The 12528-nt window shown below is 42.4% G+C and overlaps 1 protein-coding gene across 3 annotated transcripts in view; it reads left to right on the forward strand.

Annotated features, from left to right (window-relative positions):
• The window catches only part of SPATA6L (spermatogenesis associated 6 like), a 54676-nt gene extending 42426 nt beyond the window's left edge, over window positions 1-12250 (forward strand). For all 3 annotated transcript variants that reach the window (XM_068974474.1, XM_068974475.1, XM_068974476.1), the window contains 4 exons: window positions 4045-4079; window positions 4809-5005; window positions 10997-11088; window positions 12159-12250. In XM_068974474.1, the coding sequence (XP_068830575.1) occupies window positions 4045-4079; window positions 4809-5005; window positions 10997-11088; window positions 12159-12250 (416 nt within the window). The remainder of the gene's footprint in view (window positions 1-4044; window positions 4080-4808; window positions 5006-10996; window positions 11089-12158) is intronic.
• The last annotated feature ends 278 nt before the right edge of the window (window positions 12251-12528 follow it).

Genomic DNA, 12528 nt, shown 5'->3' on the forward strand with positions numbered 1-12528 from the left:
AGACTTAAATTGAAGAAAGCAGGGAAAACCACTAGACCATTCAGTATGACCTAAATCAAATCCCTTAGGATTATACAGTGGAAGTGACAAATGGATTCAAAAGATTAGATCTGATAGAGTGCCTGAAGCACTATGAATGGAGGTTCGTAACATTGTACAGGATGTGGCAATCAAAACCATCTCCAAGAAGAAGAATTACAAAAAGACAAAATGGTTGTCTGAGGAGGCCTTACAGATAGCTATGAAAAGAAGAGAAGCTAAAGGCAAAGGAGAAAAGGAAAAATACACCCATCTGAATGCAGAGTTCCAAAGAATAGCAAGGAGAGATAAGAAAGCCTTCCTTAGTGATCAATGCAAAGAAATAGAGGAAAACAATAGAATGGGAAAGACTAGAGATCTCTTCAAGAAAATGAGGGATACCAAGGGAGCATTTCATGCAAAGATGGACACAATAAAGGACAGAAACGGTATGGACTTAACAGAAGCAGAAGATATTAAGAAGAGGTGGCAAATACACAGAAGAACTATATGAAAAAGATCTTAATGACCCAGATAACCACAATGGTGTAATCACTCACCTATAGCCAGACATCCTAGAGTGCAAAGTCTAGTGGGTCTTAGGAAACATCACTATGAGCAAAGCTAGTGGAGGTGATGGAATTCCAGCTCAGCTATTTCAAATCCTAAAAGATGATGCTTTGAAAGTGCTATACTCAATAGCTAGCAAATTTGGAAAACTCAGCAGTGGCCACAGGACTGGAAAATGTCAGTTTTCATTTCAATCCCAAGAAAGGCAATGCCGAAGAATGTTTAAACTACCACACAATTGCACTCATCTCACACGCTAGCAAAGTAATGCTTAAAATTCTCCAAGCCAAGCTTCAACAGTACATGAATCGAGAATTTCCAGATGTTCAAGCAGGATTTATAAAAGGCAGAGGAACCAGAGATTAAATTGCCAGCATCTGTTGGATCATAGAAAAAGCAAGAGAATTCCAGAAAACATCTACCTCTGCTTCATTGACTACACCAAAGCCTTTGTGTGGATCACAACAAACTGGAAAATTCTGAAAGAGATGGGAATACCAGATCACCTAACCTGCCTCCTGAGAAATCTGTATGTCTGTCAAGAAGCAACTGTTAGAACTGTACATGAAACAATGGACTGGTTCCAAATTGGGAAAGGAGTACATCAAGGCTGTATATTGTCACCCTACTGGTTAATTTATATGCAGAGTACATCATGCGTCTACTACATGTTTTTCCAGTAGTCATGTATGGATGTGAGAGTTGGACCATAAGGAAAGCTGAGCACCAAAGAATTGATGATTTTGAACTGTGGTGTTGGAGAAGACTCTTGAGAGTCCCTTGGACAGCAGGGAGATCAAACCAATCAATCCTAGAGGAAATCAGCCCTGGATATTCAGGCTGGAAGAAGGACAAGCTGGAATCAAGATTGCTGGGAGAAATATCAATAACCTCAGATATGCAGATGACACCACCCTTATGGCAGAAAGTTAAGAGGAACTAAAGAGCCTCTTGATGAAAGTGAAAGAGGAGAGTGAAAAAGCCGGCTTAAAGCTCAACATTCAGAAAACTAAGATCATGGCATCCAGTCCCATCACTTGATGGCAAATAGATGGGGAAACAATGGAAACAGTGACATACTTTCTTTTCTGGGCTCCAAAATCACTGCAGTTGGTGATTGCAGCCATGAAGTTAAAAGATACTTGTTCCTTGGAAGAAAAGCTAGACAGCATATTAAAAAGCAGAGACATACTTTGCTGACAAAGATTGTCTAGTCAAAGCTATGGTTTTTCCAGTAGTCATGTAGGGATGTGAGAGTTGGACCATAAGGAAAGCTGAGCACCAAAGAATTGATGGTTTTGAACTGTGGTGTTGGAGAAGACTCTTGAGAGTCCCTTGGACAGCAGGGAGATCAAACCGATCAATCCTAAAGGAAATCAGCCCTGGATATTCATTGGAAAGACTGATGCTGAAGCTCCAATCCTTTTGCCACCTGATGTGAAGAACTGACTCATTGGAAAAGACCCTGATGATGAGCAGGATTGAAGGCAGCAGGAGAAGAGGATGACAGAGGATAAGATGGTTGGATGGCATCACCGACTCACTGGACATGAGTTTGAGCAAGCTCCTGGTGTTAGTAATGGATAGGGAAGCCTGGCGTGCTGCAGTCCTTGTGGTTGCAAAGTGTCGGACACAACTAAGTGACTGAACTGAACTTTAACTCAGCTGAACTTTATGAGTGAAATACATGAACCTGTGTCAGTACTGAATGTCATGGCAGTGAATTTCAACCATTTCTGAATTAATTCTTAGGCTAGAAAGGGATGGTCATAGCCCATTCTCCTGACCTGGACTGACACCATCCCTGACAACAGGTTTTCTATCTTAGCCTGAAGGGTTTCTACTTTTAAGGGGCTGCACAGTCTCTTGTGATAACTCAAGCCAGTATTCTCTTGGATCACGGTGACTGTTTTATAGCAACAAGTCAAAGACAGGTGATGGAATTTCAGGCAGAAAATGCTTCATCTTCTCTGATATTTAGATTGAAAATCACCCATGTAGCCCATAAAAACAGCACTGTCTTACCCATTACCTTGAAATCAAGCAACAGAGAGTGTCCTTCCCTGGGGAGCACAGCTGGGCTTAATGCTAGCTAAATAACAATGGGGTCATGTATCGCATAGGTCTCGGCCTTTGTCTCTTCTTAATCCTGGCAGGTGGAGAACTAAGGTTCCAGAGAGGTTAGAGTGTGTACAGGTCACACATCAAGTTTTTGGCACACCTACATTTAGAGAAGACGTTCAGACCTCTGGGCTCAGATCCTTGGAATCCCTGTAGCTTCCAAGTCAGACCTTTCCTTAGGTCACCTGTCAGCTCACTCATCCGGGCCTAAGGTAGAATAAAGCAGTGCTTCTCAAACTTCAATGTGCATTTGAATCACCTGGGTGTCTTGTTAAACTGCAGATTCTGATTCCATAGGGCTGAGGTGGGACCTGGAATCCTTCTTTTCTAACAAGCTTCCAGGTGATACCGATGCTGCTGGTCCATGGACAACACTTTGAGAACCAAGGGAACAAGGGCAAGCCCCCTGGGATCAGTAGCAAGGGAGTTCCTAGGCAAAAGGGCAGGTTTGTGGCTATAGCTAAAAAGGGCCTTAGCACTACTGATTCCCTGCTCAGCTGGGAGTGTGGTAGAAGAGAGCTTTTGGGACAAGATGGCCACATACATACATGCATGCCCAAAGAATATGACAATTCAGATGCTTTAAAAAAAAAATCCCTTTTTATATCTTCCTTCTTATCACTAGTGGCATGGGGAATCAGCAGTCCCTTGTCAGCTGGGGGAAGCCATGGTGGTCTTAGCATAGCCTTGCAAATATTCATTTCAAGAGCATTTTATTTTCAATCTGGAACAATCTCATTTAGTCTTGGTTTTGTCTGTGTATTTATTACTTCTAGTAATTCTCATCATTCTCTGGTATTAGATCTACTTAATGTAATCATAATGATTTTCACTTTTGCTGTGTTGTTTTCTCAAGCTCTCATGTATTCGTTTTTGTCTGTCTTGGACAAGTATACTCAGAGTTTCTGTGTAAGTAGGATTTTATGTAAACCTAATATAAAGGGAATGCCAGAGAGGCAGAGGCTTTGAATTTTATATTGAGCCACATGGTTTTCTTTTAGGCTGTGGACACCTAGGCAAATGTGTTTTCCAAGCTGCCCAAGGGCTACTGAACTTGTTGCTTCACTTTAGACTCACTTTTACCCTTCTTATATCCATACGTACTGCCATTAATATAACGTTATTGTTTACCTCAAGAGGACAGAAAAAAACTCATAGAATTTCTATGACTTCAGGGAGAATTAAAAGTGATGGTATGATTTACAAGGGATCATTTAAGTTCTCTAATAATTCATTCATTGTGTAATGTTTTTGTACTGCTGTGCAATAAATTTAATAGCAGCTTTAGGAGTAACTGGTAATAATGAGTCATTGAAACACCTGTTTTTCTTCTAGCGTCTTCTCTTGACAGCCTTGGAGCTAACGTGAAGGTAATTTTAGAAGTAGCATTTGTAAAATGATTTATTACCAGCTATATAATGTCAATTATTGTGCTCTCTCCCATGAGCAGTTGAAAATACATTTCTAGCTCATGTTGCTTGTGGAATTGCTGTAGTTTAACCTGAGTTGCTTTGCTTTAGTTGGTTTTTTCCCCTCATATAAACTCCTTTCATTTGTAGGATGAGTCACCAGTGAAAGTGTATGTAGGTTCAATACCTACTTTATCAGTAGTAATTGTCATTGCTTTTTATCGAATTGAATATAGAGAGGTGGTCAATCACTTGTTCTTAAAGTCTGATTGGCTTGTTCAGGTGAAGGTGCAAGCTTCCATGTTACAACATGACAATGGATATACGCAAAGAAAATGGAGTACTCTCAGCTTCCTTTGACATAGACTTTAAATATTTTGTCTAAACATTTTTTCTTTCCCAACACAATAATCCCTAGTCCTCACAAATCAAAATTCAGAGCATGAGTTTATTTTGGCTCGTTAATATATACCAAATGAATTTGGTTATCTTTCCTTGCCCTTGACTCCTGAGCATTTTCTCTCTAGTCTTCTCTGCTCCCACTCCTCTTGTATTTGCAGGAGATCCTGGGGACAGGTATTCTGTCTTCTTGCCCCCAGTTCTCTTCCTTGTCCCACCCAACCCCAAGCTCTAAATTAAGCAAACAAAAGCAAAAGCTATAACTAAAGATGAATGCACGTTGTCACTCAGGTTATCAAAGAGCCAGATGAACGGATTGTTTTAAGGAATGAATCACCATCATCTTTAGATTCAAGTAAGTTTGGAAAGCCCTCGCCCAGTTACAGTAACCAAGGGGATGCTGATTTTCACCAGGAAACTTCATTTGACACCTCCCAGCACTCCACATCTCCCAGCCCTCTTCTGGATCAGCCCCTTCTCCGAGAAAGGTCAGCAGCCAGCACCCATCTCTTTGCTAGAAGAGTGATTTGTGGTCTGACAGGAGTAAAAGTCAGGTCATTTTATCAGTTTGCTTCCTTAGGAATATTCAGCTGGGGCAGCTTGACATGAAACATTATTATTCCTTGAAAAATAATCCTAGGGTAAGAATTGAGATTTTTCTCTTACCTCTGGAAAGCATATCTCAGAATGTTTGTTGAAAATGGGATAGGCAGCTCAGTTGGCATAGATACTATTTATTTCTCCATTATTATCTGTCATTAAAAGTTGGCTTAAAGCTCAGCATTCAGAAAATGAAGATCATGACATCCAATCCCATCACTTCACAGCAAATAGATGGGGAAACAGTAGAAACAGTGGCTGACTTTATATTTTTGGGCTCCAAAATCACTGTGGATGCTGATTGCAGCCATGAAATTAAAAGATGCTTACTCCTTGGAAGAAAAGTTATGACCAACCTAGACAGCATGTTAAAAAAGCACAGAGACATTTCTTTGCCAACAAAGGTCCATCTGGTCAAGGCTATGGTCTTTCCAGTGGTCATGTATGGATGTGAGAGTTGGACTGTGAAGAAAGCTGAGCACCGAAGACTTGATGCTTTTGAACTGTGGTGTTGGAGAAGACTCTTGAGAGTCCCTCGGACTGCAAGGAGATCCAACCAGTCCATCCTAAAGGAGATCAGTCTTGGGTGTTCTTTGGAAGGAATGATGTTGAAGCTGAAACTCCAATACTTTGGCCACCTGATGTGAAGAGCTGACTCACTTGAAAAGACCCTGATGTTAGGAAAGATTGAAGGCAGGAGGAGAAGGGGACGACATAGGATGAGATGGTTAGATGGCATCACCGACTCAATGGATATGAGTTTAGGTAAACTCTGGGAGTTGGTGATGGACAGGGAGGCCTGGTATCCTGCGGTTCATGGGGTCGCAGAGTCGAACACGACTGAGCGACTGAACTGAACTGAATATTAGAACCCCAGCTTTTGATTTCACTAGTATAAAAGAACTCACTATAGAAAGTTTGGAAATTATATAAAAATGAAAAGGAGTAAAAAAATCACCTATCAGTCCTACCACCCAAAGACAAGCATGATTAATATGTGGATATAGTTTCTTTCTGTTTTTCTAGACGTGGTTTGTTGGCTTATTTATATCATCATCACACACACAGCAAACCTTGTTGCATGTGTCTGGAGGGCAGACCAGAGATTGAGAGCAGGAACCTTTATTTTCCAATCTGCATTCCCTACTAATGTGATTAACCATCCAGTTTTGCCCCAAGCTGTCCTGATTTTAACCATGAATGTCATGCATTGTGGGAAACTTCTTGGTCCCAAGGCAAACCAGGACAGTTGGTCATAGCTCTAAGGAAGTAGCACCAAAGATAATAGTTTCAAGATAGTTGGTTTGAATGAAGGATAGGCCAGTCTGCTTTACTCTGCATTGTTAAGTTTTGACAGTAATTTCCATCTAAATAATACAGTTGGAGACTTTCCTGGTGGTCCAGGGCTTAAGACTTTGAGCTTCCACTGCTGGGGGCGTGGGTTCAATCCCAGTCCCTGGTTGGGAAATTTAAGATCCTGCATGTTGTGTGATGTGGCCAAAAAAAAAAAAAAGACACATGAAGAATCAGTTACTAATTCATGGTACTTAGTAGACATTTAATAAATATTTGCTGACACGGGAAAAATATCATGCCTCAGAAGGGAAACATAGTCGACCTGTTAAGCCTCAGATAGAATTGTTAACATTTAAAACATTTCTCCTCATCTCTGAGAACTTCTAACCTAGCAGAGAATTTTTTTTTTTAATGTACACAGGGAACTTTCTACAGGGCAGAACTTTGAGAACAGTACAGACAAAATGCTATCAGAGTACAAAGGAGAAGGATGGTACTCTGGAATGTTTCATGGAGGAGGTGGCATTTTCATGGGGGCCTGGAGGGGAGGGGATTGGATTATGATAGTTAATGGAGGGGAGGAATGGAGGTGAGAAGGCAAGGAGTGCTATCAGCTTCTAGAAGTTAGAGCAACCTGGGGGATGAGTGGGTGCCAAGGCTGATAGTCAGAGGGGGGCTGTGGAAACCAAGCTAAAGAATTGGAGCTCAGTTGGAAGGCTTCCCAGGTAGTACTAGTGGTGAAGAACCCACCTGCAAATGCAGGAGACATAAGAGACATGAGTTCGATGCCTGGGTTGGGAAGTTGCCCTGGAGGAGGAAATAGCAAGTGGCAGCTTTTGCAAGTCAGTCACAGGAATTAGCGCAGTTGAACTGTAGAATGATGACAATCACTTATCTCTTTTCAATCACTTATCTCTGATGAGTCAGCAAATTCTGTGTGTCCAAAGTCACTCTAAACTGATAAATTTGAATCTAATCAGACTGATTTTGTAAATAAGGCCTTGATCAGGGAAAAGCATAGCATGGTCACACAAGGGTCATCTGGTTTGCCTAAGACCATCCTGGCTTTAACCCTGAAAGTCCTGCATTCTGGGAAAGCTCTCGGTTCTGGGCCAACCAGGATAGTTTGTCACCTTAACCTCCAGGGAAGTGGCGCTGAAAATACTATTTTTAAGACAGCTGTTCTGAATAAAGACAGCTGTTCAGACTTCCCTGGTGGCTCAGACGGTAAAGCATCTGTCTTCAATATGGGAGACCTGGGTTCGATCCCTGGGTTGGGAAAATCCCCTGGAGAAGGAAAAGGCAATCCACTCCAGTACTATTGCCTGGAAAATCCCATGGACAGAGGAGCTTGGTAGGCTACGGTCCATGGGGTCACAAAGAGTCGGACAGGACTGAGCAACTTCACTTTCCTTTCCTTTGTATTCTTGGGGAAGAATCCATTCCCCATTGATCATAATGTGATCACAGAGGTAGCCCTGAACACTGGGTTTCTTTCCAGATTTGTTCGCTCTGTGTACAACAAGCCCAAGGCGGGGGTGCTGAGGTTTGTAGCAGAGAAAGTATTTATTCAGAGCAGTCAAGTAAGGAGATGGGAGAACAAGTCTCAGATCAGCTTCCCCGAAGGCACGGGGTGGAGATATTTATGGGATAAAGAAGCAATGAGGTCTTAGGCATGAGGAAAGGTGGTTGGAGGTCAAGGAAATGCCATTGGAGGTTGAGAAAAGTAAAGTAATCAGTGCTTTACCCAGGCATATCTAGGTTACATGCTTCTTCATGGGGTGTGTGTTCAGAAGTGGAGGAGCCTGGCATGATTTGAGGGTGGAGTTTTTGGCCCTCTGATGTAAAAGAATTATTCATCAGATGTCTGTGCAGACACAGTTTTAGGATCAGTGATCCCAACCAGTCTTGAATCAAACAGGATCCAACTCCATGTTCTTGGAGAATAACTTAAGCCCACCATTACTAGAGTGATCCATAATGTCAGAGGCTTTATCTGTAAAGATGTTAAGGAATCTTGTGATATATTTCCTAGGCTATGTGAAGCTTGGAGGGTATGCAATTAAGGAAGAGAAAAAGAACAACAACAACAAAAAAAAACTAAAGCAAGCTTAATCAATAAGGCAGGTTGCAAACAGAGGGATTTTTAACCAGCAATTTCCTTATCTTCTGTTCTGTAAGACATGCTCAGGGATTCCTGGTAGTCAACCATATGGGTCTTGGTCTCGCTCCCAGTGCTTAGCCTCTGCCTCCTTCACTATTCTTTTCATGTGAGCCACTGGGGCCAGTCTCCTCCTGCTCAGACCATAGACGTACACGAGAAGTACCTTTTGAGTTTCTGCTGACAATACTGAAATCAGCAAGGGCCAAGTTTGCAGGGATGAGTTGGAAGGTGAGTTTTGGAGTGAGAATTTAGCCCAGGGTTTTAAGGGAGGAAATGGAAAACCCTTTTAACTAGCTGCAGGGGAAATGGTAGTCCTAAACGTGGGAGGAACACTCGAGCCTGTTTCCTAGCTCCAGTGACTGGATAGTGTCACGTCCCTTCAGCCCCTATCCTCACTCTTCCCACTGCACTAGGATAAGGCTATAATCAAGGCATAGCAATACCCTTGCCTATTGACTCATCATTCTCAGAGATCTTCAGATTTAGTGCTGAATGCATATAGTAACAAGTATAGGGATCATTCTGGCACTGGTTACTCAAGCCCAATGAAGAAACATTTACAGTGTCCTGCTGCTGCTAAGTCGCTTCAGTCATGTCCGACTCTGTGGCAGCCCATGAGGCTCCCCCATCCCTGGGATTCTCCAGGCAAGAACACTGAAGTTGCCATTTCCTTCTCCAATGCATGAAAGTGAAAAGTGAAAGTGAAGTCGCTCAGTCGTGTCCGACTCTTAGCAACCCCATGGACTACGGCCCACCAGACTCCTCCATCCATGGGATTTTCCAGGTAAGAGTGCTGGAGTGGGGTGCCATTGCCTTCTCCGTTAGTGTCCAGCTGGTGCTTATTTTTAAATGCTAGCTTCATTTATAGCTTCAAAGTATTTCTACTCCTTCATCTTAAAAATTCTTAGAGGAGTATAGGAATGATGTGCCTTGCCTTTAAATACGGTCAGTGCTATAGGTGATGCTTGGAGAAGGCAATGGCAACCCACTCCAGTACTCTTGCCTGGAAAATTCCATGAACAGAGGAGCCTGGTGGGCTGAAGTCCATGGGGTCGTGACTGAGCGATTCACTTCCACTTTCACTTTCCACTTTGATGCATTGGAGAAGGAAATGGCAACCCAACCCCAGTGTTCTTGCCTGGAGAATCCCAGGGATGGTGGAGCCCGGTGGGCTACCATCTACGGGGTCGCACAGAGCCGGACACGACTGAAGGGACTTAACAGCAGCAGCATAGGTGGTGCTTTCATTTGCTGTGAGTCATGTTCCTGGGTTGGTAATGGATTTGTGTACATCAGTCATTCTCTTGGTCTTGTCTTCCTGGAAACCAGAGGGTTTGTGCTCATTACATGGAGCCAGGATGGGTGGCCTGGGTATGGATCCCAGACCTTGCAGAGGGGCAACTGCAGAGGGAATCATTAGTGTGGTGGTGTAACAACTAGACTGATTCCCACATGTCTCTGTCATTTCCAGTGTTCATTATATATTAATTAAAGAGAATGATTTTGTCCAAATTGCTAAAAAAATTGTTGGCACTTAAAGACAATATCTTTTCAGTGTGCTTTTCATAATCAAATTGCAAATTCTGCCTCAGTTTAAGAATTGGCACTCATTCTCCTCCCAAAAATGAATGAATGAATTCATCATTCAAGTAATCTGTAGTAAATTCCCATTTGTTGTTCAGTACCCACAGAGCCCTGAGATGAGCTATTAGCCTAGGAGTCTCACTCCCAATTTCATCGTAGGAGAAAAGACAGACATCAACCAAATAATGACAAAATATCCACTGGGGAAAGTGCTATGAATGAGGGATGAATTGTCTCTAAGTGCCTGAAGTAGGGAAGCTGACCTCCTCTATAGGAAGGAACTTTTCCGGAGAACTCAATAACTGAACTGAGCTCTGATGGGTGGTAAGGACTCAACACAAGTGGGGTGAGGGTTGTGGGTGGCAGCATTCTACCCAAGGAAGAAGTCCTGTAAAGTGCCTGTGAAAGGGAGAAAATGCTTCATGTTTGAGGAACCAGAAGACACTGTTAAGACCTGTGGTTAAATTTATGTCTGGAGGGCCTAAAGGAAATAACATAAAATAAGATCCTTATGGTGGAAACAGTAGGGATTAAATTTTGTATTAAAAATTTTTGGATTACATTTTTAAATTATAAAAGCAGGGTTTGTTCTTTGGAGAAATATCTAAAATAGTAAAGTACAGAGAAGAAAAGGAATACACACCCAGACACAGACCATTTTTAACATCTTGGCTGGTTTTATTCCTGGCGCTTTCCTTAGGTGTAGGTTTAATAAAGACATTGAAACTACACTCTGCACACTGTTTTGTATATTGCTGCTTTTTTCTCACTTCTAAGTTATAAGCATCCTTTTATCAGCTACATGATACTCCACCCTGTTTACTCTGTTGAACAGGCCCCACCCCGGGTCCCAGTCCACGTGGAAGAAGATCCATGAAAGGGTCTGCAGTCTTCTGACATCCCACAGAGCTCAGCAACACCTAAACAAGATCAGGACTTCTGATGAAATGACATCTTTGCTGACAAAATAATATGGGAACTGGATCTCACAGTCTAGCAGGGGAGATAGACATTAATCACGTAACTGCAGAAACAAGTGTAAAATTGTGATGCTCACCAAGGAGGTACATGGTATGCTGAGAGCCCATGAAAGGGAGTGCTTGACCTGGTTGGCACTCTGGGCAGGCTTTCCTGAGGAAGAGACAGTGGAGCTGCAATCTGAGCGATGAGTAGTAGTCATTAATACTTTAGAGCACAGGGTCCATCAGGCAGAAGTCCTGAAGTGAGGGGGAGCATGGTCATGTGAGAGGACTTAGAGAAGACAGTGTTCGCCTGAAGCACGTTCACTTCCACTCTGGGCAGGAATCCCAGTGCAGGGAAGAATCCGGGGACGTGTGTGGTCTATGTGAGCCCACAACATGGAAGAAAGTTTTCCTCAAAGTTAATCAGGTGTTTTTGACTATTGGACTTGACTGGGGTTGAGGGGAGTGTTTCTGATCCATAGACAGATATACTCAGTACTCCTCTATGGCGGGTGCACAGCCATTAGCTGTGGCCTGTCACCAGTTCAAACCAATTCAGATGGAAGGTTGACAGTGCACCCCTTAGTTGGGTTTAATTATAACATGTAGTTGAATTGGTTATCTTGACTTATTTAAATGCTGACATATCCTAGATTTATAGGATCATACTTATAAATGATCTTATAATTACCTGGGTGGTGAAGTATTTTATTGCCTCTCTGCAGAGTCATTTGTTTTGCTTTGTTAATTCCAAATCTTTTCAAGTAGGGGAATCCCTTTAAAATGTAAAGAGGAAGAAAGAAAGAGAGGAGGGAGGGAAAGTGAGAGGGAAGAAGGGAAAGTGGGAGGGAAGAGGGAAGAAAAAGAAAGGAAGAGAGGGAAAAAAATAGTATCTACATACATACATATATCATGAACACAACATATATGGCATACATGGGATTCATAGATCTCCTAAATGCAAAACTATGCATGCAATATCATTGACCTGTATTACATTATGAGTAATGCAGTTGCTGGATTTGTTTGTGTTATAGGAAGAATCCATCTCTGAAGTACAGAATATCCTCGACAGACCAGGCTACCCTCTGAAGAAATACCGTGCACATGAACAGAAATATTTTTAAGCTGCTGTCCTATGTAAGTAAGCAGCCTAAGTGCTTCTTCTTGATTTGCTAAAACAATTTCAGTTTCCTGCTTTCAGTACAAAGCACCTAGAAATGTGGTGGACAAGAGTCCAGGAGGAGACAAGAACTATGTTCTCTCTTCACACAATGTAGTGATGACAGCACGTGTGCGGGTCCACCAGCAGTCTTACCTCCTCTGTATTCTCCCTTCTCACTCCTGACCTAATGGTCCCTCTTCCAGCTCCTCAGACACGAGCTCTTTTCTGCTATGGGCCCTT

This window comes from Capricornis sumatraensis, chromosome 6 (assembly GCF_032405125.1).
Source record: "Capricornis sumatraensis isolate serow.1 chromosome 6, serow.2, whole genome shotgun sequence".
NCBI lineage: Eukaryota > Metazoa > Chordata > Mammalia > Artiodactyla > Bovidae > Capricornis > Capricornis sumatraensis.